The sequence below is a fragment of the Eucalyptus grandis genome, chromosome 11, assembly GCF_016545825.1.
Source record: "Eucalyptus grandis isolate ANBG69807.140 chromosome 11, ASM1654582v1, whole genome shotgun sequence".
Taxonomy (NCBI): Eukaryota; Viridiplantae; Streptophyta; class Magnoliopsida; order Myrtales; family Myrtaceae; genus Eucalyptus; species Eucalyptus grandis.
In genome coordinates, this window is record NC_052622.1 from 23,251,052 (window position 1) to 23,277,863 (window position 26,812).

Below are 26,812 nucleotides of genomic sequence, written 5' to 3' on the forward strand. Positions count from 1 at the left end.
AATTTAAGGTGCACCTTTTGAGATTTAAAAGTAATCGAGGCTATGAGCATCACAAACAAGAATTTATGTATAGGGGCATCGTAAGATTATTTGGGGGGAATTATATAAAATGTACTAAACCTATTATAATTATGTCAATTCGTCCTAAACTTTTTTTGTTTTACTAATTTAGTTCTAAATCTTTTGCAAAATTTGTGCCATTTTTTTTGTTTCCGGATCCATCAATTTTCAAATTTGGCTTTTTCTTGCCAACATTGACATGGGCAATATTGCCGCCTAGCAAATACTAAAGGTTGATAAAAAAAAAATTCAAAATATTTAATTATTTTTTCAAGGGAATTTTTGTATAGTTTTTTTTACTTTTGTTCCTCGGAGCTTTTTTTTTTTCCACTTCTTTGGCTTCCTCTCTAGCAAATACTAAGTTTGATAACTTTTTTTTTCAATTTTTTAATTACTTTTTGTTTTTCTTTAGTTTTTTTTTTCCCACTTCTTTCTTCCTTTGGTTAGTCATTGATCTTGCCTTGCCACTAACCGGCAAGGGGAAGCTCGCCCAACCACTAGTGAGGTGAGACTTCGTCGGATATGGTGAAGGCTCGCGCTCACTAATGTTTGAGTGAGCTCACCCTTGACCAATGACGATGCAATCGAGCCTTGCCAAGGGTAGGCGAGTTCGCCCTCACCCTTGACAAATTCAACAAGGACTTGCCTCACTAGTGGCTGGGTGGGGTCGACCTCACCCGTCCCTAGCAAGGCGAGCCTTGCCATCGCTAGGTGAGATTGGCCTTGTCCATCCACTAGTGAGGCAAGCCTTTGTGCGATCTAATGAGGGCCCACCTTGCTAGTGGCTTGGCAAGCTCAACCTCACCTAGCAACAATGAGGACTCCCTTGCCAGGAGCAAGAGTAGCCAAGGTCACCCTTGCCCTTGCTAGCCAATGTCAAGGCGAGACCGGCAACTAGCTTGAAGAAATAAGAAGAGAAAAAAATTCAAAAATTCAAAATTTCATTAAAAAAAAAAATTGCCCACTCAAGATTTGCTAGACCACCAATGTTGGCATGTCAAATTTGATCAAATAAACTCAATTAACACAATTGCCAAAGATTTATTATTGAATTGACAAAAAAAAAAAGTTTATAATTGAATTGACATAATTGCAATAAATTTAGAATTTTTTTTTTGGTATTTTTCCGATTATTCAGTGTATGTCAATAGCAATTCATGTTTTTGCTAGGCGAAAAATTAATAAGTTGAAAAAAAAAAATCTTATCTTGATCATCTCTACAATGTTGGCCAGGAATGAGAAATATATTCACTAATAACAAAACATGCCTTACTATTTTTGTTAACGATGAAGATTTTTTATTATCTATTTTTTTTTTCTGAAGTAAGCTAGGAAACTTTTTCCAATTATTGGTAATTACAAGTGCACCTCCAAAAAAGGAAGAAAAGGGACAAGATTTTCCATAAACTACCACTTGTTTCCTAGGAAGCATCAATACTCTCTAAGAATTTTCATATTGTGTCGAACACTTCGACACATATCCGACACTCTCTAACACTTTCCAACACTTGGTCAATAGGTGTGATCAACTCTCTCAACACTTTCCAGTATGCAAGTTCGAATTTAACATGCGGATGGTCAATTTTAAAAATTTTCAACAAATAAGGGTCAAAATGTTAGTTTGTATAATAATAATAAGGAAAAGAATAAAATAATCTATAATAATACATGATTCATCTCTTGAGCTTTCTTTTTCTTATCTTCTAACACGCTAATAATAAAATAATAAAAATGATTATTGGAATGTAGTTGAATTTGTCATATTAAAACAATAAATGATATCGACAAATAATGGATTAATATTTTTAATGTAAATTCATTCTATAATTTTTTATTATTTTATTTATTTGTGAATTCAAATCAATTTAAAATAACCATAAAAAATAATTTATCGTGTATATATTGTTCCGATTATAATAATTCTTAAGAAAAAATAACGCATCGATATGTCGTGTTATGTCGTATGTCAATATCAATGTTACTTAGCTTTTTTTTTTTTGTCTTATTTGGGTCATTTGCTACTTGAGGGAACCATAAATTTAATACGACTGGGCTTGTCATCCGAAAGACTAGAAACTCAAAAGCCATCATAAAATAGCAGAGAAAATATTGAGATAGTTGGCTCTGCAAAAGACCCTTTTATGCATATATGGAAGTTACACTCATCGATTACAATCATCAAATGAACTTTGCTTTAAAGAATCTTGATTCAAAAGCATCCCAAGTTACCAAGATAAGAAGCTTTTCTATAGTAACATGGCATAAGAACAAACGAATCTTCACGGCAATTCGCTTAGGTTTACATTCAATAGTCCCAAATCACGAGGAAGAAAGCCGAAAAGTTGGAAACTCGAGAAAAGAAAAATTTCTGCAGATTAAAAGCTCTCCGTGATAAAAGAATCTCTTCTACGACGTTTGCCAATCCCCACTGACGATTAGAAGCATTTTCTGTGAACAATTGATGGCCCCGATTCATCATACTCCGCCTTTGCGATCCACATCTGCACTCAGAGAAAAAAAAGAGAGGATGTGATATACTTGTTGTCTCAGTAAGTGTAACTAGAGGTGCCTCAAGGTTAATCCAAATTTAAATAGAGTAGAGAAGGTCAACCACGATTTCAGATTCTCAAACCTTCATGCGATTCCTCTTATATAGCAAGTTACTGTCATTACGGTTTGCAGACCTGTTATTGACTGAACATACTATGCTTTCCACAAGTGCAATCGTACATTGGCTGATAAATGCATCTCTCCTCATATATGCACATTGAAAGAGCATGGATAAGTGAGGTTCATTACCTGCTGGAAGGTGCTGAGGGATGCCAAAATGGAACCTCCGATCCAAACACTGTACTTTCTCTCAGGGGGTGCCACCACTTTGATCTTCATGCTACTAGGAGCCAGTGCAGTAATTTCTTTGCTCATTCTATCAGCAATGCCAGGAAACATAGTAGAGCCTCCACTGAGAACTATATTGCCATAAAGATCCTTTCTGATATCGACGTCACACTTCATGATAGAGTTGTATGTTGTTTCATGGATGCCAGCAGATTCCATGCCTATCATGGATGGTTGGAAGAGCACCTCAGGACAACGGAACCGTTCAGCTCCAATGGTGATGACCTGTCCATCAGGTAGCTCATAGCTCTTCTCAACAGCTGAACTTGTCTTTGCAGTTTCCAACTCCTGTTCATAGTCAAGAGCAATATAAGCTAATTTCTCCTTCATGTCCCTCACAATTTCCCGTTCGGCAGTGGTAGTGAAAGAATAGCCACGCTCAGTCAAAATTTTCATAAGGGCATCCGTCAAATCACGGCCTGCGAGGTCGAGACGCAAGATGGCATGTGGGAGGGCATAGCCTTCGTAAATGGGAACAGTGTGACTCACACCATCTCCGGAGTCCAGAACAATACCTGGATAGAGAAAGGTACAAACATGAAACTCAATTTCCAGACACCCATACCACATTGGAATATAATGATGATGCATGAGTTATGACTACCATTCCTCAGTGACAGACAATATTTTAGTTTCACAACGGTGACATTATAAAATTGTCTGATACGATAACTTCAGATACACTCTGTCCCAATACATTGGAAACATTATTTAGAGCTGCCATTGGCCAGAAAGATGGCTATATGTCACTCATGCAACTGCTGGCTGCACAAATTTTGTATTGAATATTCACAGGACATTAATTCCTAGATTTAGACAATGCATGAAATGATGGATGTTCTGTACGTGTGTGCCCATGTGCATTCTATATATTGATGCAAACATAACTTTCACTGAGTTCAACCAAATTTAGTGTCTATCTTCAATCCTCAAACAGAACAATTTTCCATAACATGAGGTTCTTAGAGATATTTTGTTCCCAAATGACATGGTTCCTCGTGCATCAATTACGCATGATAAACACACAAGCAGAAATTCATAAAATTGCTTACCAGTTGTACGACCGCTGGCATACAGTGAAAGGACAGCCTGAATGGCCACATACATGGCAGGAGTGTTGAATGTCTCGAACATTATTTGAGTCATCTTCTCTCGATTGGCCTTAGGATTGAGAGGTGCTTCTGTTAGCAAGACAGGATGCTCTTCTGGGGCCACACGGAGCTCGTTGTAGAATGTGTGATGCCAAATCTTCTCCATGTCATCCCAGTTGCTAACGATACCATGTTCAATTGGATATTTCAATGTCAAAATACCTCTCTTTGATTGAGCCTCATCCCCAACATAAGCATCCTTTTGTCCCATACCAACCATAACACCTGTATGGCGAGGTCGACCTACTATACTAGGGAATACTGCTCTAGGAGCATCATCTCCCGCAAACCCAGCCTGGATTCATAATTGTGAATCAGTCGAGAACAACTCAAGCTTGTAAGAAACTTTCATATTCTAAGCAAAGCATCTAAGCCAATTAGTGTCACATGTGACAGAAATCACAGCATTCGTTTATCTTCTGTAGCAGAAATAATATGCTCAATTGACTACCATCATTTTATATCATGGCGCTTTCATTGAAATTATTCTTGAGCAATTACCTTGACCATTCCGGTACCATTGTCGCATACGAGAGGCTGGATATCCTCGGATTCTGCCATCTTCTAAACTGCAGCAGAATTGCCCAATATCATGTCAAATGCAATTCAAAATAGGAAAATTCACGAAAATAAGATCAAATAGGGAGCTAAAAAAAAAAATTATTTGTTGTCGCCGTTTAACTATTTCCTTCTTGGAGAACAAAGTGCCTTATAAATATTTCTGTTGACAACCTCATCAATCACAAACAGAAATGCTTTGAGGCATTGGCAAATCCACATGAAATATATGCATAGCACACGATGGCAAAGCAAATCTCCAGAGAACAAAAATCTCGGAAACTCCAACAAGGATCCAATGGAGAAGCAAAGCGATCGCACCAAGCAGCTCATGTTTCAAACCACTCGACGCAAATTTCAAACGAAACGCGAACCGGCAACAACAACAACAAGCCAGCACGTCGAATCGATCCGCATTCGCGAGCGGAGAAAATCACGGAAGGCATCGACATGCAGAACGCAACGAGGCGAAACACGACCCCGCGGAAATGCGACGGAAACCGGCCTGACGCACGCGATCGATACAATGCCAACACGAACGACGAGCAATCGAGGTGCTCGAAAAGCCGTTCCGGATCTCGTAAACATCGAAACGAGCGCGATCAGAATCTGCTCTCTCTCTCTCTCGGCCACAAAACAGACGGAATCTGAAATCATCGGGGACGAACGCGCGAATCCGCGAGCAATCGCTACGTTCCTGGAATCGAGCGGGGATCGTGATTACCTCGGCGAAACGACGATCTCCGACTTCCGATCTCCGATCTTCGTGTCTCTCTGGCTGGCTGGCTGGCTGGCTGGCTGGCTGGCTTGGGGGGAGAGCTCGAGACCTGAGGAGAGCGGTTACGCGCTCTGTTTGTTTTAAAAAGGGCGCAGAAAGAGGGGGAGGGAGGGGGCCCGGGGACTGATCCAGAGCGAACGTTCCGAAATCTCGCTGTGTCTGTCGATCCCAGCCGTCCGTTCCCAAGCCCCTCCTCCCTACCATGATCGTTGGACCCCACTACGACCCTGGTGACAAACAGCTGTCTCGCTTTCGGTCGCCCCTCCGCCGCTGCGAAAAGACCGATTTGCCCCTTCCCTTTGGCTAAAATTGGACTAGCTTTTTTTTTTTTTTTTTTTTGGGAAATTTTGGACTAGTTTTTTTTTTGGTAAGGATTTTTGGACTAGTTTCGGGTGCAAGCTGCTTTGGAAATGTCTAATAATCACCTTTTTCTAAAAAATTAAAATATTAACCTTTTATAAAAGGGGAAAGGCCACACAAGTATAAATTTAGGATTTTTGGTATTACAAAAAGAATAAAGTAAATGTTTCATAGTAGGTATGTGTATGATTTTTAGTGGTTTTTTTCCCTTTTAAAAATATTGAATACTATATGAAATCCACATAATCTCAATAAAATAATGCATCGTGACAATATCCAATTATAACGTGCACTCGATAATTTATCTACTTGAGATACATAGTTTCACACTACAGAAAATCACCGACTATAAATTGATTTCATTTGCTTATCCGACCTAAATGCTCTCTCTAAATAATTTTTTCAATAATGATTAATCCATTATCCGGGGTTAGGGCATAGATGTAATTAGAAAGGGAGACGAGGGCTCAAATTCGTCTTGGAAAAAGTTTTCCTGAATAAAGCGCGAGAGGGAGTTGGGTGGGAGTAATAATAATACGTCGCAAAAAAATTAAATTAGAAGGAAAAAAAAAGGAAAAGAAAGGAAAAGAAGGGGGAAAAGATTTTTTTCCAACTCATCCTCGGTTTGCAACCGCCCCAACGATCACGTTGGCGGGTCCGATCTGGTGCGCTCGCATCCACGGCACACCTGTCTGCTCCCGCTGCTTTCTCGGCTCCGAGACCGAGTCTTCCGTTGACCGACATCGGGGAAGCGGTCGAAGGTCGCCTCATCGTGCGGTGAGCGGGGCGGGAAGGGAGAGAGGGGTGGCGTGCGACTATCGAGCCGACGAATCGCGACGTGCCACGTCTGCTGCGGGTGGGCCCCCCCGGAAAGTCGGGAAAAGGAGAAAAAGGACGGGGACAGATGGGAGAGGCATAAAGTGCAGGGTTGGCAATTTGTTCGATTTTTTACCCGATTTCTCGTATCTTACGATGCGTTTCATATCTATAATATAAGATATTAGTTTGAATAATTTCGTTGGGCCTTATGAAAAAGATTTCGATCAATTATATGTATCTCGATCAAATCTTAGGCAAAATTTGTTTCCTAATGAGTGGAATTGAATTCTAATCCATGAAATATTTTTGGTTGATCTCAATGAGATAATCGAATTAAGATAATCTTTTATGTAAGTCCATCAAGTAGAAGCATAAACACTCGTGCGAATATCATTACGAAATGAATCACTAGTCCTGTAGGGTTGACTAGTGATTTAGGAACGAATGTTAGCTGGCAAATTAAGCACATAACATTGCTTTAAAAGAATTACTGAACATTGCTATAAAATAAAGTCATTGACTTGAATATATTGCATATTTTTATTGTCCACAATAAATAAATAAATTTCAAAAACAATTACTCTTGGGTCTAAAATTGAGATGTGACTAATTGGGATTGGAATCCACAAGTAATATGTATCTAAAATTTATAACAATCTAAGTACTCATTTTGGATTCAGCGAGTTTTTTGTTTTTGAGAAAGCTAGCTTGATATCTATTGATTGGTCCAAGAAACATCGGCTAACTTTGAGTGCATTAATATCATTTGAACCAACACGTTGCATATTGTGCACGACATCAGTAATCTTAGTGCATGATTAGTGAAAAAAAAAATGTGCAGTGCAAATTATTTTTCCCTAAACCATAGTGGCTTTTTTTTTAAAGATGAAATCATCCGTAAAAATATGAAAAGAAAGAGAACCAGAAATAGTCAATTTTTCAACTACTTGCTCCTTTCGAAAGTTAAGTACACTTTGGTGTACTAATAATGATTGGATGCACTATACACTTTAGACGTGGAGCATCTTCAAACTCAAAAGAGGCATTTTTTGGGTGTAAAATCTGTTATGAATTATTGCTATGATGGTGAAGTCAACTAAAGAATGGCCAAACCAACCTTAGCATCCTATGATATTTTAAGCATGTTTCTCTGCTGATTCTATCTAATTCCATATCGTTCAAAGCTTCGAATCGAGAGGGCGTGGCATTTCATTACTTCCTGCACGACATGGCTTTGCTGCGCAGTGTGATCGAGATTAAGATGCCACACATATGATGTGTCTTAATGTTTTGTGTTGAAAAAGCTATTGTATTCTGATGATTTTTTCTAGAGTGATGTGCATTAGACTCTCTTTTTGTAAGGACTTTTTTTTTCGGTTAATATCACCAAAAATTCCGAACCGATACACCTGTAATAAATTTACTCTAAATTAATTTTTTGACCACAAAAAATTCCGAACTTAACTCATTAAATTTTGCCGTTAAATTTTGTTATTAAATTATTGAGTTGGATGATGCGTGGTAATTTTTTTGTCGGCAAATTATTTTTTAGTCAGTAACACATAGCAGTTGACTGTACAAAATTGATATAATCCAATTTAATGAAAACTAACGAATGATATTTATCATAAATGTATTAGTTTGGGGAATTTAATGGTTAAAAAATTAGTTTTGGATAAATTTATCATAGGTATACCAATTTGAGATTTTTGATTATCAAAAAATTAGTTTAAGGTAAATTTGATATAAGTGTACTAGTTTCAGATTTTTCGTAATATTAACCTTTTCTTTTTACTATTTTTCAAACATATTTCATGTGTTGATTTTGCTAGTATAAAATATGAAAACTATCAATGCAAGGCTTTGTTTGTTTCTTATAAAGTAAATAATTTGGAAATTTTATTCCTAAAATGATAGCTTATATCACTGGATTTAATTAGTTAATAAAAAATAATTTCATGATCAACAACAATTTCCGCTCCAATAATTTCATAAACGATAAAAATTAGTTCATTCATTTTTATGAGTGATATAATTGATTATTTTAAAGAAAATATTTTCCGTAGTACTTACTTTCCATGAGTTTTTTCTAGAGTGATTCGAATTAGACTCTTTTTTTTTTAGGATTTTTTTTTTTTATCAAACTTATTTCATGGGCCGTTTTTGTTAGTATCAAACATGGAAACTATTAATATAAGACTCCCTTTGTTTCCCCTAAAAATGAATAATTCCGATAATATTTTTCAAAAAATGATCGTTGACGAAAAACATTTTGTCATCCACCCGAAAATATTTAGACATAAAAGATTATTAATAATGAAATCAATTTTTCTTAATAAATTATTTCAAATGATACAAATGATTATTTAAAAAAATATTTGATAAATTATTGATTTTTATGAAAACAAATGCAATTTAAAAACTTTAAAGAAAAAAAGATCTCTTTTGTCAATTACTCCCTTCTTCTCGGGCTCGAGCGCAGCCGCAGCGAGGCCCTGACCGACCCGTCGTCGGCTCACAAGCACGAAGCTAATCTTCCCCCACTCGGTGGCCGCTGCTTCAGGACAGAAATGTTTCATCTTTGAATGTCTGAACGATCGATCGATCCTGGCCTAAATGAATAACGCCGCAAAAGCAGCAGCTCTCATCAACGCTCGGGCACCTTGCCACCATGTCGGAGCCGCCTTCTTTCATTCCACCCCTGTCCTCGAACGCAAAAGACGCACCCACTGGGAACCCGTGAGTTGTCTTCATCCCTTAAAGAAAACAATTCTTCATGCGGGTTCTGCTCATGTTCTTTCGTATTGCTCTGTTGGGTCTTCTTGATTGGCAGTGAAAGAGGGAGAGCAGAGATTCGATGAAGTTGCGGGTTCCTGTTTAGTGTGGTCTTCGGGTGGGTATTGGGTTATTTGGGGAAATGTGGTTAAAGGGTTCATCTTTAAGTTGGATACGATTTGGGAAATTTCAGCTGGAATTGGGTTTATGGGATTTCGTTTGGTTTTTCTGATTGTTTAGGATTCGGTCCGCAGCAGTTCCTGAGGTTCTAATACTTCTATTTGCCATTGTCGGATGAAAGAACCATTTTTTCCCCCTCTTGGAAAATTTGGGTGTCCAATGGGTGAGGGTAGAAGTTGGAAATCGATAGAATTTGAGACAGTTTGGCTGAATAATGTTTACCGTGAGGTTTTTTAGTAGGATAAGGGAATACCAGAGGATTCTGCTAGTTCATTTGTGTGATTCTGTATGACATTAGTTTGAGAAGATTTTCGGTCATTCTGTTCCATAGTTTTTTTGGCTAACAGGTTATTTGGTCATTCTGTTCCTTGCTGGATTTTAATAGCTAACTTTTTCAGTTTGCTTCTTGCCAATTTAGATGACCCTTTAGTGATGATGAGATCTTCTTCCTTGTGACACTGTGGGTGGTCGAACTTAAACTGAATGATTGACTTCAATTATATGTGCAGAGATCTAACCAATATTCAAGAAGGTTCAGAAGATTGCATGCGAAGCAAACATTGCTAAGGAATGTAGATGCTTATGCTGATTTGATGTTCCAGGTTTGTTTCAATTGTACTTTATGACTATCTAGCAATTTGTGAAGTCATTCTGCGTGGTGTGAATTTGTTTCCACTTTCTTTTATTGAACTTCTTGATCAATCTAACGAGTTACAACCACTCGCCCAAGTTGAATAAAGGCATTGCTCTTTCACCTGATTCATTGGGTCTCTGGCCTTTGAAAGCAGAACATTATGCTAGGTCTTGATAGAAATTATGTACTTGGCTTTTCCCCCTTTCTTGCACCTCTCTGTTGTTATGTTTGTCCCTTTTATTTGGGATGAAATTCTTGTGAGTAGTGGAGTGAAAATCCTTGCGATGTGAAGTTTGACTTTGTTAATGAGTAGCTTTAGACTTTGCTTGCCATCTTTTAGATGTTATCAGTTCAGATGAGTTTTTCTTTTTTGTACATCTATATTTGGATAATAGGCCTTAGATGTTCCTTTGCCTCGGGTAATTTATGTTTTAACACTGTCAACTTCAGTCAGAGCTATGTAGCTGAGCTCTTTCATATTAAGTAGATTGTGAAATTTTGCATTTCGGAAACCTATAAAAAAAAAGTCAACACTTTGCGTGTGGTGGAAAGGACTGAAAAGGATTTTTTCTTATTCCTTTCTAACCTTAATTAGCTGGCTAAGTCAGAAGTATGTTTTAAAAAAATTCCTCCTTATACTTGTGTCAGCATATGGAACTGGTTGGAACAAAACTTGCCTAAGGAATATTCAGTCTATTTTAACTTTAGCTAGCTGTATACATTAGAAGTATGTTTCTGAAAGTTATCCTAATGCATGATTAAACAGATGGGAACTTGTTGGAGCAATATTTACCATTTTTATTTTCTAAACAGGCATATGAGTTTCAGCTGAATCTCCTCAATCATTCACAATGTGGTAGTTTCTAACATTAAGTGATTTTACACGGTGTCTTCATTTGGTTGTCTTCAGAGATGGCAAGATGAGGCTGGTGAAGATGACCCGTTCCTCGGTAGGGGCTCCTCATGGTTTAAGCAGTACTGGACTAAGGGACCGAGGAGCGATAGGAGCAGAAGAAATGGACCTCAACATTGGGGTAGAGGTAAGAAAGCACAAAATTTCTATATACAGTGAATGATGTCTATTTGTAGCGGTAGCACATGTGGTGAAAATAATCCTTGCTCTGGGGCCTTCGTTTTTATAATGTTACTGAAGTGAGTGTTTGGGTGAATTAGATCTGAATAGTTAAAGCGTGCTACATATGACTTTTAAGATATCAGAAGTTGGATTTAAAGTTGCATGTTGATAGGGAAAAGCGGTTGGTTATCTTACTGTCCAACTACTTGTTAATAATCTTTTGTGGTGTTGTATTCAATAGGTTATATGATCTTTGTTAGGACAAAAATTCCAGTCAATTTTCGTACTTTGTCCCATTTGTCAGTCAATATCTCGTATTCTTAGGAAAATCCTCATGCATCTCTTAAATAAGATGGTATACACTCGTCAATTCATATATAAACAACTCTCAAGCTTGTAGACAGTAGATTTCTCTATTTGTCATGTTGCTGTTGTACTCTTTTCAGGAGGTTTCCAATTCTGTGAAGAAGATTATGATGCTGATACAATTTTCAAGTCTGCCTTTGGTGGGAATAGATTCTACTTCTGTTCATTTCTTAATGATGATCCCCACTGGTGGGAAACAACGTCGAGCTACTCGAATAGAAATGGGAGATATGAGAAGTGGAGATTTTCCAGCTATGATGAGTATGACTCCTCATCAGAGTCTGGGGAATTCGAGGCAGAATCTTCTAATAGAATGGCCCTTGGTTTGAGTGCCTCGGGTCCTTTAAAGCTTGAAGATGTCAAGAATGCGTGAGTCTTCACTGAGATCTGTTTCTTTCAAATGCTTTACTTTGTCATGTTTCAAGATCTGAGCATGTTGGAGCGTGTTTGCATGTCTCTGATTTTGAGTCTTTGCTGACAATTCCAGATATCGAGCTTGTGCATTGAAATGGCATCCTGATCGTCACCATGGCTCTTCCAAGGTAAAATGAGATTTCCAAACTTAATTTCAGGAAATGCTTTAATTTGGAGTATGCAGCGGAGAGGCATCATGTGGCATCCATTTATACGGTTTTAGTGAATCTTGGAGAACTGACCTGCTAAGACCTTTGTGGTATCATTTAAACTTTTAAGAAAGGCATATTGTGGAAGGCCTTGGTAGTTGCTTGCTACTGTTGAAATATCATTAGTCTATGAGGTTCGTTTCAGCCTGTATGAACCTCCTCCACTTTATAGCTTAAGGTTTTGGGTTGAATTTTTAAACATACTATCATAGCCAAGTCTCAGTTTATCACGTCCATTTAATTAAAAAGATATATGTATCCTTTTAATTATATTTTTTCAAGCATGGTTATGGTCTGTCTTATTTCCTGAGAATCAATTCCACGCGTTTTGCTTCATCTAGTTTATAGTGAGCAGCGGTGTTAAAAGCATCCAACATTGCTTGTCCACAAGTTTCTTCTGACTCTTGTATTCACGTAGTCTAGATGCTAGCTCCACCTAATAACTTAACTTTTCGGTTGGGGCTTTCTAATCCTTCATATTCTGGATATCTTCTAGAAAATCTATTGGCTGTGAAAAATTCTATTCAATTTCGTGAGATTTTGTTTTTATCCCTTCCTTTCAGGACGTTGCTGAGGAGAAGTTCAAGCTTTGTAGTGCAGCATATCAGTCTCTATGTGATAAGCTGGCTGTGAACTGAGGATGCATCAGATGGTTCTTCAGATTCTGGACCCTGGAAGCATTAGAATCCACGGTAGATGCGAGGAACATGTGTTACATGCTAGCAACTACGCAAAATATGTTGGTCCTCATCCGTCTTTATAATTCTCATTGCATAAATCTTGAGAAGAGGTGTCAGTGCTGCCCGGTTGAGCAACCAGTGGCAGCCGAGGCTTTGCTATTTTTGATGTAATCACCATCAGTTTCGCAAACATTAGGAACTAATTAGCTTTTCTTTCTCATTCTTTATTGGCTAGTATCTAGCATAAAATAGGACTAATTTGTCATAACAGTCTGGCAGAGATTGGTGAAATTATAAGGTTTCATGAATCTAATGATTTCTCAGACATTTCTCAAGTGGACTAAAACCCAGGTTTCAGTTGGCGAGTTTATGGAATTTCTGGTGCCGGATCAATTGACAAGAACTGGTCCAGGCAACGTGGGACAACTATCAGGTCAGTCTATAAATGTGACTTGAGGATCACATTAGCTCGCAAGGAAATAACCGGGCGCTGATGGAAAGATCAAGCCCGGCCGTATGATATCTGGACGGCGTCACTGACCGACATTTGAATTTCAGGAGCCTTCTCTCGTCAACAGTTTGTGTGCTCAGTGAAGCCAGTCTAGGGTACAAGAGCATCTGAAAGAAGGAAGAGCAACGGTCTGTATGATGGGCTAACTAGTCTCAATTTTGGACCCGAACATTTTATTTTGTCTCGTGGAGAATCACCACCTTCAAATTTGGCCCTAGAGAGCTTTCTATCCAAATGTCGCCGCTAGAGATGTCACGCGGCAATTACACGTGTACGATGATCCCCCTATTCGTCTAGAGTCAAAGCAATCGATGTTTTCGAAAACAAGTGGTTCGTACTAAATGTACAAAGATAACTTTATTCAATAAGAGTAATTTCATGGTAATTTAACGACAAATTTGATTTATGAAAATGAATTATCATTGTCGACACGACACTCAATTGGTTCCAAATCAAGGTTAAAAAAGGGCCATCGACAATGTTAGAAGAAACCATTTTGAATTTTGCCGTCACTCTCACGAAAATATTTGGATTCAGCGTGAATTTTAGAATCCAATTGCAATCTTGTTTAAAGTTTTTATATTTGGAATTGATTCCAGAACTAAGCTTAATTTACTTGGGTAAACAAAAACTAGTATATAGTTACTGATAAAAAAGTATAAAAAAAAATCTTAAACATATTATATTGGTACCAATTTAATCCAAAACCTTTTAATATTGGTATCAATTCAGTCTATCCGGTCAATTTTGGCAGGTTGGCGCTGACGTGGACGTCGGCCAGACGCTGACGTGGACAATTTTTATAATTTTTTACAATTTTTTTGAAATTTTTATTAATATTTTATTTTATTTTCTTTTTCATTTTCATTTTCTTTTCTCCCTTCTTTCTCCTTGGACTGTTCCGGTGGTGGTTGGCGAGCTCACCCGGCCTCTCCTAGGGCTGTGGGCAAAAGCAACCTCGCTTGTGGCTGGCAAGGCCAACGCGGCCATTGCCAGGGCGAAGGCGAGGGCCGCTAAGCCCTCGCCAACCGTCGGCTAGGTCGCGGCCCTCGCTCGGCCTCGCCCAGGGTCGTGGGTGAAGGCGGCCATCGCCAGGCCGATGTGCCTGATGATGGCCGCCTTCGCCCATGGTAAGGCTAGGGCGAGGTTGGCCTCGCCTAGATTTGGGCTAAGCCGCCTCGCCTACGGCCCTAGGCGAGGCCGAGCAAGGGCCATGACCCTCGCCGGCGGTTGGCAAGGGCTTAGCGGTCCTTGCCTCCGCCCCGGTGATGGTTGCCATGGCCTCGCCGATTGCAGGCAAGGCCGCCTTTACTTACGGTAAGGCAACCTCACTCAGATTCTAGCGAAGCCGTCTTGCTGGCAGCCCTAGGAGAGGCTAGGTGAGGGCCACGACCCTCGCCGGCAGCAAGTAAGGGCTTTGCGGCCACCGTCGGAATAGACCAAGAAGGAAGAAGGGAGAAAAGAAAAGGAAAAAGAAAAAACATTAATAAAAATTTCAAAAAATAATAAAAAAATCATAAAATTGCACACGTCAACATCAAAAAATTCGTTGGATGGTCTGCATTGCATTTAATATTAAAAGATTTATAATGAATTGATCTAATTGAAAAGTTTAAAACTGAATTGGTACTAATAAGTTTATGATTTTTTTTTTTTTTTGATACTTTCGACTTTTTTGATACTTTCCCTCGGTTACTGACGTGAGTATAGCGACCTTATGGTTAATTGGTTATGCTGTTCCCTCCGGGATACCAACAACCAAAACAGACGTGAAACTCTCGTCGAGCCGACTCGCGCGATTCTCAAGACGAACCGAAGACCAAAGATTCCCGCGGGACTCTTCCATTGGCTCCTCCCGATTTCGTCTCGATTTCCGGCATTTTATCCCTTGCCTAATCGCAAACAGGAAATCGGAAATCGGAAATCGGAAATCGTCCGGCCGGAGCTCGAAGATCGGAATCGCCTTCTCTCTCCCGGCGGACAGTGGCGGGGAGCGATGCTGCTCAAGGCGATGCAGGCCGCCCTGGGTCCTTGGCGGAGGCCCTGCTCCTCCTCCTCCGCCCTGTCCCTCTCCGGCCCCTCTCTCCGAAGACGGCGCGGCTCGCAGCAGCAGCAGCATCAGCATCAGCATCGTCCTCCGCCGCTCCGGCTCGTCGTCCCCCCGGCGGCGGCGTTCCCGGCCCGGAGGAGGCATTGCGGCTCCGGGACGGCCCGCGTGCGCGCCGCCGCCGCCGCCGTTCCCCCTCCCGGGCCGAGGTCGGACACGGCGCACTCCGCGGCGCCCGTCGTCGCGGTTCAGACATCCGTAAGTCGTCATCCTCAGTCTCGCGGTTCATTTGTGTCGTGCGCCGGCGTTCGTTTGGTGGGGGTTCCGTGCTGATATCCGCGTCTTTTGGTTTGGGAATGGTGGGGGATAGCAATTCTTGATTGTGAGGAAGTTGGAGGCTTGGGTTATCGTGTGATTTTGGAGCGAGGTTCAAGTGCGTTGCGCTTTTCGATTATGATGCCGATGGCGTACCTTTAGGTGTATCATCGAGTATTACTCTTGCAGTTAAACTTTTAATCCCTTCTTTTCACCTCGAATTAGATGATTTGGCTTGTGGCTGATCAGTATGTACAGTAGCCACTGCTGGGAATTTCGTGAATTGCATGTGTGGACACTACCAGATACTGTTGAGGAGAGAAACTAGAACGTGGAGAATTATGTTCAAAACTTACCTACATTTACACGTTTAATGTTTAAAAGTTCTTGATTTCTTGTAATTATTTCTCTAGAATGTACGCCACTGTGGCTTTCAGTAATGGGACGGGCGGAAGTGATACTAGTTGGAAAGAAGAATGTAAGTTATGATTGGAAATATTCGTAGGTTTGTGAAGGAATTGAAATTGAGTCAGTCCTTGACTGACTGATATTTCACTTTACCTCCTGGTTGGATGGGGTAGAATGATGGTCCTTTCAATCTAACTTCTAAGTATCTCTCTTTCTCGGTTCCATGAGAAGATGAAGAGAGTATGAAAGGAGATGTCTTGCTTGCCTTTAACAACTGTCATTAATCTGCTTTTGCCTACACATTTGAGTGCAGGGAATTGTAAAAAAGATCAATTTCTGCCAATGGTGTGGTGGACCAACTAAGCATGAAATACCTGATGGAGAGGAGAAGATGAGAGCTATTTGCACTCTCTGCGGGAAAATTGCTTACCAGAATCCAAAGATGGTAGAGATGTCCTGTTTGTGTTACTTCAAAGTTTAATTGTTCTATTAAACTCATGTGCTCAAACCAAGTAAATCTTTTCTGTTCCTAATATTTTCTGAGTCTTACTCTTGAATAAATTAGAAGTTTAAAGTAGAATCCTATACATTAAACCTTTCTCTCAGTAAAACATAGAGATGCTATTCTTGTATTTGCAAGAGGTAAGAGTGGTTGTTAACTTCTGGAACTGATATTTTAGGTTGTAGGTTGCCTCATCGAGCATGATAACAAGGTCCTACTATGCAAGAGGAACATCGAACCTTCCAACGGTCTATGGTGTGTATTCATATCAATGAGTTTGGGCTGTTGAAGCTTTGCCTTTTAATCATCTTCTGCTGAGGGAAAAGAAAATGTTGAGGCATTTGAGGAAACAAATTGTTCATGTAGTACTGATCTTCATTTTTAACTCCTGTTCACACATACTGTTGAATAGGACTCTTCCTGCTGGTTACATGGAAATTGGGGAGTCAGCTGCGGAAGGGGCGATCAGAGAAACTTGGGAAGAAGCATGTGCAGAAGTGGAGGTTCTTTCACCTTTTGCTCAGCTGGACATACCTCGTATTGGTCAAGTGAGGAAAATCCATATCTCTATCTATCTCTTTAATTATGTGTGTTGCCTACAAACTTTGAAGCATATGCTCTTTTGTGTGGGCAGACCTATGTAATTTTCTTAGCTAAGCTGCGGAATCCTCGCTTCTCACCTGGTCCTGAATCATCAGATTGCCAGCTCTTTGCCCTTGATGATATACCTTTTGATTCCTTGGCATTTTCATCCATCTTGGTCACCTTGAAATTGGTAAAAGTCTTGACTATGATGCTATGATGTAGTATATCCTATATTGATGATCTCCAATGATGTCAATATATTTAAGACACATATTCTTGATTGCAGTACGTTCAAGATGTTAAGAATGGAAGGCCAAGGTTCCACTATGGTACCATCAATAAAAGGTATTTGCCTTAATGCAACTGCTTTCAGTTCTAAGCACTATGTGAAATATTTTTGGTTTCTTATTATTTTCTGTATGTGTAAGAAGTTTTTAAAGCCAGTTCAATGTATCATGGCAGGCCTGGATCGAGCCCTTCTGATATTCGTGCCTATACTCTGGACTATCATCTGCAGTCCTGATCAAAGCTGTGATGGTTCTTCATATCTTTGGTGAGGATAATCTTGTGGAACTAATTACTGAATAGTAGTTGTATAGTTTAATCTTGGTGATAGTATCTCTTAAAAAGTCTGGAAGTTAAAAGTTCATTCGTGATTTCATCTCATATGTTATTTATGGTTGGATATAGCCCATTCAGTTGGTGTTTCGTGGAACACACGAGTTTTAGTGGTCAGAAAAAGGAGAGAAATAATTTGTGTTTCATATTCTTCGATGGCTCTCAATAATAGATACAAGGGGTAATGACGCCACAAATCTCTGAAATTTTACCCACTGTTCAATGTGGTTCTGAAGTTTTTTCTTTGTTCAATGTAGTCCATGAACCTTTCAGAATTGTGCTCCTTCTGTTAACTCTAGTGCCAAGTCATGCACTTCTTTGCTAATGTGGCAGTCCATATCAGCAATGAAGGGATCCAAGAAGTAACATAAACTGCCCCATGTTTTTTGTATCCAAATCAGCAGAAAATACCTCTTTTTTTCCTTTCTTCTTCTTCTTGAGGTGATGGACACAAGTGTACATGATGGGATGATGTGTGGTGAAGGATGTGTGCAAGTGCAGATGGTGATGGTGGAGTACTGTGGGGAAGTGGGAAGGAAGGAGGAATTAGGGAAAAGAAGAAAAAGAAAGGAAAACAAGGAAAAAATATTTCTGATGTACTTCTTGTGGGCCCTTCAATGGGGGAGATGAAAGCATTTGGATCTGTCGATTGGACAGATCAGATGTAAATTTGGACACTTAAAGGTCAATAACAACATTTAACGCCACATCAGTAGTTATTAGTAGTCTACTTAACGGAAGGATGACATTGCATTGATCTTGAAAAGTGTAATGTTTACATTGGAAAAAAAAGTTCAGGCACGATATTGAGCAACGAGAAATGGTTCAGAGACCTGTGGTGTTGTTGCCTCTATATGCAAACACTCTAGTGGGTTAATAGAGCAAGTAAGAAGCCTGTGATTTTGCCCGTAAAAAATGTGAGGTTTGACGTTCGATTTAAGTTCACCATAATCTTTTGGGTCTAGATCAAGCGGAAAAAGTTAATTTTTAGTCTTGTTTTTTTGACATGGATGTTATGTGGTATTGAGGAGGATGATTCGATTTGGTATGTGAAAGCTTAGCCTGGACATGACTTGACTAGGATAAAAGAAAACAGAGAAATGTTGTTGCATGTGCTCATTTCAATATAGTGCCTGCTTTTGTTCATCATGCTTGGGATGAGTGTTCATTTGTTTATCTGTCTGTTGTTTCAGTATTGGTGTCACAGTCTTGAACTACGGCAATGAAAAATATGCATCAGTCAGACACAGGGTCTCATCTTTAGTGTCTCCCTGCTAGTGTGCAGTAAAGAGAAGTTTCAGAGAATTCAAATGGAGGGATGCTTACTTGCCCAGCGAAAATCAGGAAAGGCCCTGATTGCAATTGCTTTAACTGGAGATACTCTGTGTTCAATGAGAGAATATCGTTATTGGGATGGCCGTTTGAAATCAACAAGAACTTTTGCAAGTCTAAAGAAGAAAAGAGAAAATCTCTATCTGTTTCTGTTTCAGCGCGTAAGAGCAAGGAAACTGACGATACTGTCAAGCTTGTATTTCTGTGTCACATCGATCGTGGAACTGCATGTGGAGTGAGAAATAGATACTCCTGCTTACTTGTCGCTCGGTTTACAGAATTTTAGTAGTAAGACCAGGAATTTCCGCTGAACGACCAAAGATCCTTATTCTTTTGTAGATCTCCTGTGGTTGGAGCCACTTTTCTTGTCAGGGTTAATAATATTTTACTCTGTCAAATTGCTCATGGGAACTACTGTAGTTTCTTGCATTTATTATCAAATAGCCTATGGAAAACGAGGCTGTTCTTTTGGTACTTCCCGTGCTCAGAATATGTTATGGTACTAACGGAATGCAAGCGGCAGCCGCTCACCTTGGCAATGGATGTTCTGTTGGTTGACGGTGATGTCTACTAAGCAGCAGATTGTAGAGGGTCGAAACTGTTGTAAAGACCTATGTCCACGGGAGAGCATCAGCGAATTTCACTATAAATTAAGCAATACAAGAAGATTACACACTCAAACACTCTTGATGTTTCCCAAGCCCCAATTACACCAAATATATCAATCTTTTTTGGATGTAAATCATGAATAATCTTTGCTGTGCGAGAAACACGAAGACCCAAATCCAAGCACCCAGCACCTATGAATGTCTCCCACGAACAAAAAACCCACAGCACGTGAGTAAAAACGGCACTTCAATGTGTGGCTTTCCTCCCTCTCGACGGCGTGCAGCTTCTCGTGGATCCTTCGGCAGCCCCTTTCCGAAAGGGATGAAAAACCTTTTATACGTGTGCCCAGAAAAGGTCAAACAATTGACCTGGGCCCACCATCCACGTATTTAGCTCCACGCGGCAGACTTTCTCTCTTGGCGGACGTGTGTGTGTGCACCAATAAACCAATCTTCGCATGAAGAGGAAATCCCGTGCAGGAGCTTCACGAGTTTCGGATTCCGCATAATTTCCGAAGAGAAAATTCGTATCTATTTTTTTTTTATTTATATTTCTTCTTTTATAAATCCGTCAAAAGTCCAATAAATCTCAAACTCGAGTCATAAATTAACAATCTCCATCTTGAGTTGACGTTTGAGACAAGTCGCAATTGTTTCACAAAAATTCAAATTCTGCCGCTACTTTCTCATAGCCCCGATGAGCTTAACCGCCACAGATATTATCCAAGTCGAAACTTCGCTTGAACTTCGCTATAATCGAGGACCTCATCAGAATACCAACTCCACATGCACGCTCCGCAAGAATTTTTCGACACAACCTCCTTAATCGCAGATAAAGCAAAACTATTGTTGCATCCATATCTGTCAGGAGATCGAATACATACCTTGTCAATATCAGCAGTTACAACAACCATTTGCTCTATAGGCTCCACCTCGCTATAAGCACCATCTGTGTCGATTACTTTGCTAGTACTCGTACTCGTACTCGCCAGCTCAGGAGTTTCTGGTCGCAACTTCACCTCAAGCTGAACACAGTCCAAATCCGTATTAACACTGCCATAAACACTCTTAGCTAGAAGTATCGGACGCTTGTCAAGGGTAACTTCTCTGTTGTCAACAAGTGAATTTATATTCGGGCACCACAACTGATTGCTCCACTCACCTTGTGCATAACCATGAAATATGCACATTGCCCTTCAATCAAACTTACCATTACTCACTCGAAAATAACACGAGTAACCAAACATTTTAATAATAGAATAACCAGTAACGTTACCTAACCACACTTCTTCATGAGTCCGCAATTCAATAGCAGTTGATGGGATCTATTCATCAGGTAACTTATCGTACTTAGCACATCAATCAGGAATCTCCTAGCCATATTAGCACTATAGATAATTTTTCGAGTCATCTCTAGTAATGTTCTTCTCGTCAATTTTGCAAATTGTTGTAATTTATTTGCACTAGTGCAGTGTTTCACTATGCTCTCTTTTATGCAGAATTTATTTGCCAGCTCTGAGCAGAACTCCATGCTATTGTCAGTTCGCACATACTTGATCGACTTACCAGTCTCCGTCTCAATTAAAACTCTCAACCGCGTGATCTTGACACCAGCATCAAACTTGTGCCTTGGCACAAACACCCAGGTCTTCCTCGAGTAGTTAAAAGACTCTCGAACAGATGCATCCAACGTCTCCGCAGCGAAATTTGTCACTATCTCACCTTGAAGTTTATACAGGCCTCCATGTTTGATTCTTTTCATTATCACCAAGACACCTCGAACAACCTTCAAAACTTCACATTTTGAAGAATACCTGCAACCAGCTGAATCTAGGGTACTCAAGGAAATTAAGTTATTTTTCAATTCTAGAACATGCCTCACTCCAACATCACCAACACCCACAACATCGCACTTAGCGTTATTCCCTAACTAAACTTTACCACTACCCGTGCATTGATAAGTAATAAACCAGTTTCTATTTGATGTGACATGAAAAGAACAACCATAATCCAAAATCCATCAATCAAGCGATGAATCATTAGTGACAAACAAGACATAATCGGTACTATTTGCTACAGCTGCAATATTATTTGCAGAATCAACTATAATTCCTTTACCCATCTCATTCTTCAACTTAAGACAATCCTTTTAAGATGCCCCCTCTTGCTACAGTTCCAATAGACAACGTTAACAATCCTAGATTGATTACGTCTGTTCATATTAGTATTACTGTTACCCACACGTGTTCTAGATTTTCCTCTATTTTCACCTACTAAAGCAGTAGATATAGATTCGTCAGATTCTCTTCCACGAATATCCTCGCTCAGAATTAAACTTCAAACCTCCATCAAACGTCAAACTTATTGACCCAGAGAATTACGTCAAACTTATTGACCCAGAGAAATTACTAATAGCAGTAGTATTCCAACTATCAAGCAATGAGAATAACAAAATCAAAGCACGTACCTCATCTTCAAAGTCAATCTCAACTGAACTCAATTAATTAACAATCACATTGAATTCATTGATATGATCTACAACTAACGCACATTCACTCATCTTCAAATTAAACGGACGTCGCATCAAACAGACCTTGTTGATCGCAGATGGCTTCTCGTACATATTTGACAAGGCTTGCATCAAATCAGCAGTGATCTTCTTTTTAAGATGTTAAATGCGACATTACGAGCCAACATCAACTGAATAACACTCTATCCAGCAAATCCCAATCAGCTTGCTTCATCGTCTCTGGTTTCTCCTAAGATAAAGGCAAGTGCAGTTTTATCTGGTAAAGATAATCTTCAATTTGCATATTTTAGAAACTAAAATCATTTCCATTAAATCTGTCGATTCTCACTTTTACTTCTTCCGTCGCCATTCGCTTTAACTTAGCCAAGCCTGTCTACCAAATTTACGTGGTTCAGTCGTAAAGACCTACGTTTACGAGAAGAGCAGTAGTGAATTTCACTATAAATCAAGCGATACAAGGAGATTACACACTCAAGTCACTTAAACACTCTCTTGGTGTTTCTCAAGCCCCAATTATATCCAATACACCAATCTTTCTTGGATATAAATCACGAATAATCTTTGACGCATGAGAAACACGAAAACCCAAAGCCAGCACCCAGCACCCAGCACCTATGAATGTCTCTCACGAACAAAACACCCACAACACTCAGAGTAAAAACGGCGCTTCAATGTGTGGCTTTCCTCCCTCTCGGCGGCGTGCAAAGCCAAGCACCTAGCACCTATGAATGTCTTTCACGAACAAAACACCCACAGCACTCGGAGTAAAAACGGCGCTTCAATGTGTGGCTTTCCTCCCTCTCAGCGGCGTGCAGCTTCTCGTAGATCCTTCAACGGCCCCTTTTCGAAAGAGATGAAAAACCTTTTATACGTGTGCCTAGAAAAGGTCAAACAATTGACCTAGGCCCACCATCACGTATTTAGCTTCACGTGGCAGACTTCCTCTCTCGGCGGACGTGCGCGCGCGTGTGCCCAAGGTCAAAACTTTGACCTTGGGCCCCACCAATAAACCAATCTTCGCATGAAGAGGAAATCCCGTGCAGGAGCTTCACGAGTTTCGGATTCCGCATAATTTCCGAAGAGGAAATTCATATCTATTTTATTTTTATATTTCTTCTTTTATAAATCCGTCAAAAGTCCAATGAATCTCAAACAAGTCATAAATTAACAGAAACAGTTGGTGGCAATCTTATAATGTAATAATTTTTTTGAATATTTCGCACTCGCCTTGTCACGGGAAATTCCACACTAAAGTAATCATATTGGTAGACCTGATGTCATTCCTTCTAAAAACACAAAATGCTCTTGCTTATTCCCCTTTTCTTTGTGCTTCGCTTGAGCAGGGCGTTCTATTATCAATAAAAGAAAACTAACTTCATTATGCCCGTGGGGAGTTTACCCACCGCAACCAGCATAAGCAAGGATGGCGGTTTCCTCCTCAGTCATCTCAGAAATAAAGGAAAAAAGAAGAAAAACCTCGAGTATGCAAATATCTTGAATATACTATAAGATGATTCAGATTCAGGCACTAAATTGGCAAAGAAGGGCTGGTGAAAAGCACAGATTTGCAGGTTCTACCCCTTTGCGCAATCATCTCCTGCGAACTTCTGTTATGGGAGTCATTTGGCCTTTGGCAATGGAGCAATCGAAGTCCTCTCTAAAAGATGGAGGCATTGACGGCCAGATGAAAGCTGGCCTTTCCAGCGGCACAATCGGCGGAGCTACTTGCCCAGTAAGCACCTGCAACACGCTTCTCATTGAGGGCCTACAGTTCGGATTCGGGTGGCAACAGGCCAACCCCAGGACAAACATGTCCTCCATTTCTCCGTCTCCAAAGTCTCCGCCCATCCTGGAATCGGCTGCACTCAAGATCCTTCCCCTCCCATGCAATTCCCATACCCAGGACACAATGATCGCCCGGTTCTCTTCCACAGAAAACTTCAAGCATGAGGATGCCAAATTCGTAAATGTCTGTTTCCATGGTTGCCCTTCCCGTAAGAAAGCTTTCGGGAGCCATGTAACCCCGGGTTCCGGCAATTTCTTTGGTTGAGTGGTGCGTCTGTTCAGTCTGTTGGATGGTGTGCACCAGCCCGAAGTCCCCGAGCCGAGCATTGAACCCCAAATCCAACATGATGTTGCTTGCTTTGACATCCTGGTGAAGCACCTTCTTCTTGCAACCATTGCGGAGATAATCAAGTGCTTTAGCAACTCCATTTATTATGTTGTACCTTCTCTGCCAATTCAGGGTTGGTCCACTAGCTATTAAGTTCTCATGACAGTATATGTACTTGTCTAGGCTACTATTCGGCATGTACTCATACACGAGGAGGAGCTCGCGGCTCTCGTAGCACCATCCAATTAGTTTCACTAGATTCCGGTGGTGGAGGATGCCAATGGTCGTGATTTCTTCTAGGAATTCTTGCTTGCCTTGACATGAATCCTCAGAAACCCTTTTACCATTATGTGCCCTTTATAAACAGTTCCAAAACTCCCCTGTACTAGCTTGTTCTTGAAGTTGCCTGTTGCTTTCTTAAGATCCTTGAACCGGAACTTCTGTGGAGCTGTGGATGAGCCCTCGGTCTGATCTTCTATTGTTGGGTAAGTGCCTTCCAATAGACCCTTTTTGTCTGTTCTTATCCTATTCAGGAGATAAATTAGAGCACACAGCCCAAGTACAGTTGGAACTGCAACCCAAACCCACAAAAGTTTAGGATCTTCGTCCGAGTTTGTTTCTTTATTTTAGTCAGAGGATCTTCGTCTAAGTTTGAACCCTCAAAGAGTCATGACCTTATGCAGTTCAACTCTGTGTAGTTGCTTGTTGGAGCAGAAAATCCTAGGAACACATCCTGCAGGAGATACTCAGAAAGATTGAGAGGAACAGAAATAATTGGATTTTTCATGTATTCTCCTGTTTCATTGCTCAAGAAGACAGACAATGGGATGTTCTTCCCGTCATATTCCACTCTGGCTGTTATATTGGTAGCTGTCCAAAGATTGACACTGTAATCAGCCAGAGGCTTTTGTTTGAGCGAGAAAATACTATTCACGTTCAATCCCACGTGGTTATCATCACCAGTCTCCTGCATAGCTCTTCCGGCTGTTGAATTCTATGGCTATAACTTGGTTCTAACGGAGTCTGTCTGTGGTCGAGTTGACATTACCGAGCCATCTTCCGTGACTGTTGTCTGGAAGACCCGTTTCTCCAGTTATAAGGAAGGCAAGACCTTCTCCACCCGGAACAGTATGTGGAGTTATATTAAGCACAAAAGTGGAATTGAAAGATGTGATGTCTCGACTGTCGCCCTTTTTCTTCCATAGCTTGAATGGGTCTTTGTATAATATGCAGTCAGACAAGTTTGAGATAGAAGCTACAATTACATCTGGTGTCACTTGGAGGGAATTGAGAACTATATAGGAATTATTCCTGACGAAATGGTTCTCATCTGCTTCTACAAAGATGGGGTAATTGAACTTCAAGCACATTGCTCGATCATAAGTACATGCCACGATGGTAACTACTACCAGCAGTGACTTGATCGGAGGAGTAATGTTCATACTTTGATGGAAAGAAGGGAAAGAAATCGAAAAAAGGGTTAGGAGTCGCAGATGGAGGAAGCAATTTTGGTGAGTCGGAGATTTTACATGGCCGTTGAAGTTCCTTAGATATTTAAAGTGGTGAAGCCAAGAAAACTTGGGTGGGGGATGACCAGTAATTTTTAGAAGAAGTTTAATGATTTCCTCTATTGAAATAGTAACTTTAATAAATGACTTCAAGCGAACTTAAAACAGTTCTTTTCATGGTTGATGTCAACAAGCAAGCTAGATAAGAATGGAAGGGTCTTCCCCGTTCCAAGCTCTGTTCAACTCCTCTGCATTTTCATTATATTTTCCTCTTTGAACTTTCTCTGCACAGATCAGACACTTCGATTTTTCTAAACCTTGTATGGTTATCTGCATATTTTTGTATGTATTTCTGTAGGAAGACCTAGTCAAGTTACTATTATTCTATAAACCCCAATTACAAAGTGACTCTTTGCTAATTTGTTCTATTGTCTATGCTGCCGGGTCAATTTAATATAGTAATTAGCTCCTACTTGGAAGGTAACAAGTTGACTTGAAGACATGGAAAGTTGACTCAGGATTAGATGGAAAATGTTCAAGAATGAAATGATTTAATGCAATAATTCTTTTAAACGTTTTATTTTTAACTCGTAAGATGTTAGTGTTTGTCCATCGACTCATATAGTCAAAGTGAAATTTTATTTGGTGAGGAAATAAGGCATACACAACACTGTCAAACCTGGATGTTCATTGATGATCACAAACAGTTCATACTGATGTTAGAAGAACCGATCAATAAGCTGCATGTTCATTGGTCAACTGAGGGTCTATTATTTTC

At 40.0% G+C, this 26,812-nt stretch overlaps 4 protein-coding genes across 6 annotated transcripts; 2 read left to right on the forward strand and 2 right to left on the reverse strand.

Moving 5' to 3' along the window:
- Positions 1-2,175: 2,175 nt before the first annotated feature.
- On the reverse strand, positions 2,176-5,540 carry LOC104425496 (actin). Its single transcript, XM_010038187.3, has 5 exons — positions 5,392-5,540; positions 4,611-4,678; positions 4,011-4,404; positions 2,860-3,473; positions 2,176-2,561 (listed from the first exon to the last, which is right to left on the reverse strand). Exons 2-5 carry the CDS (start codon positions 4,668-4,670, stop codon positions 2,496-2,498), a joined length of 1,134 nt encoding a protein of 377 aa, XP_010036489.1. The 5' UTR covers positions 4,671-4,678; positions 5,392-5,540; the 3' UTR covers positions 2,176-2,495.
- Positions 5,541-9,090: 3,550 nt separating this feature from the next.
- On the forward strand, positions 9,091-13,303 carry LOC104425497 (hypothetical protein). The gene is made up of 6 exons (XM_010038189.3): positions 9,091-9,363; positions 10,089-10,181; positions 11,124-11,253; positions 11,735-12,023; positions 12,142-12,196; positions 12,841-13,303. Exons 1-6 carry the CDS (start codon positions 9,241-9,243, stop codon positions 12,913-12,915), a joined length of 765 nt encoding a protein of 254 aa, XP_010036491.1. The 5' UTR covers positions 9,091-9,240; the 3' UTR covers positions 12,916-13,303.
- Positions 13,304-15,210: 1,907 nt separating this feature from the next.
- On the forward strand, positions 15,211-19,680 carry LOC104425498 (nudix hydrolase 23, chloroplastic). 3 transcript variants are annotated; one of them, XM_010038190.3, is made up of 8 exons: positions 15,211-15,773; positions 16,552-16,683; positions 16,919-16,995; positions 17,153-17,288; positions 17,375-17,515; positions 17,612-17,670; positions 17,788-17,878; positions 19,137-19,680. In XM_010038190.3, exons 1-7 carry the CDS (start codon positions 15,465-15,467, stop codon positions 17,846-17,848), a joined length of 915 nt encoding a protein of 304 aa, XP_010036492.2. In that variant the 5' UTR covers positions 15,211-15,464; the 3' UTR covers positions 17,849-17,878; positions 19,137-19,680. The 3 variants fall into 3 exon arrangements, with proteins under 3 accessions (XP_010036492.2, XP_010036493.2, XP_010036494.2); XM_010038191.3 differs by having other exon boundaries at positions 19,222-19,680; XM_010038192.3 differs by having other exon boundaries at positions 19,229-19,680.
- Positions 19,681-24,003: 4,323 nt separating this feature from the next.
- On the reverse strand, positions 24,004-25,968 carry LOC104427521 (probable L-type lectin-domain containing receptor kinase S.5). Its single transcript, XM_010040601.3, is given in 5 exon segments — positions 24,004-24,328; positions 24,330-24,870; positions 24,873-25,145; positions 25,184-25,484; positions 25,486-25,968. Coding segments are annotated over 5 exon segments (1,923 nt in total).
- Positions 25,969-26,812: the final 844 nt, after the last annotated feature.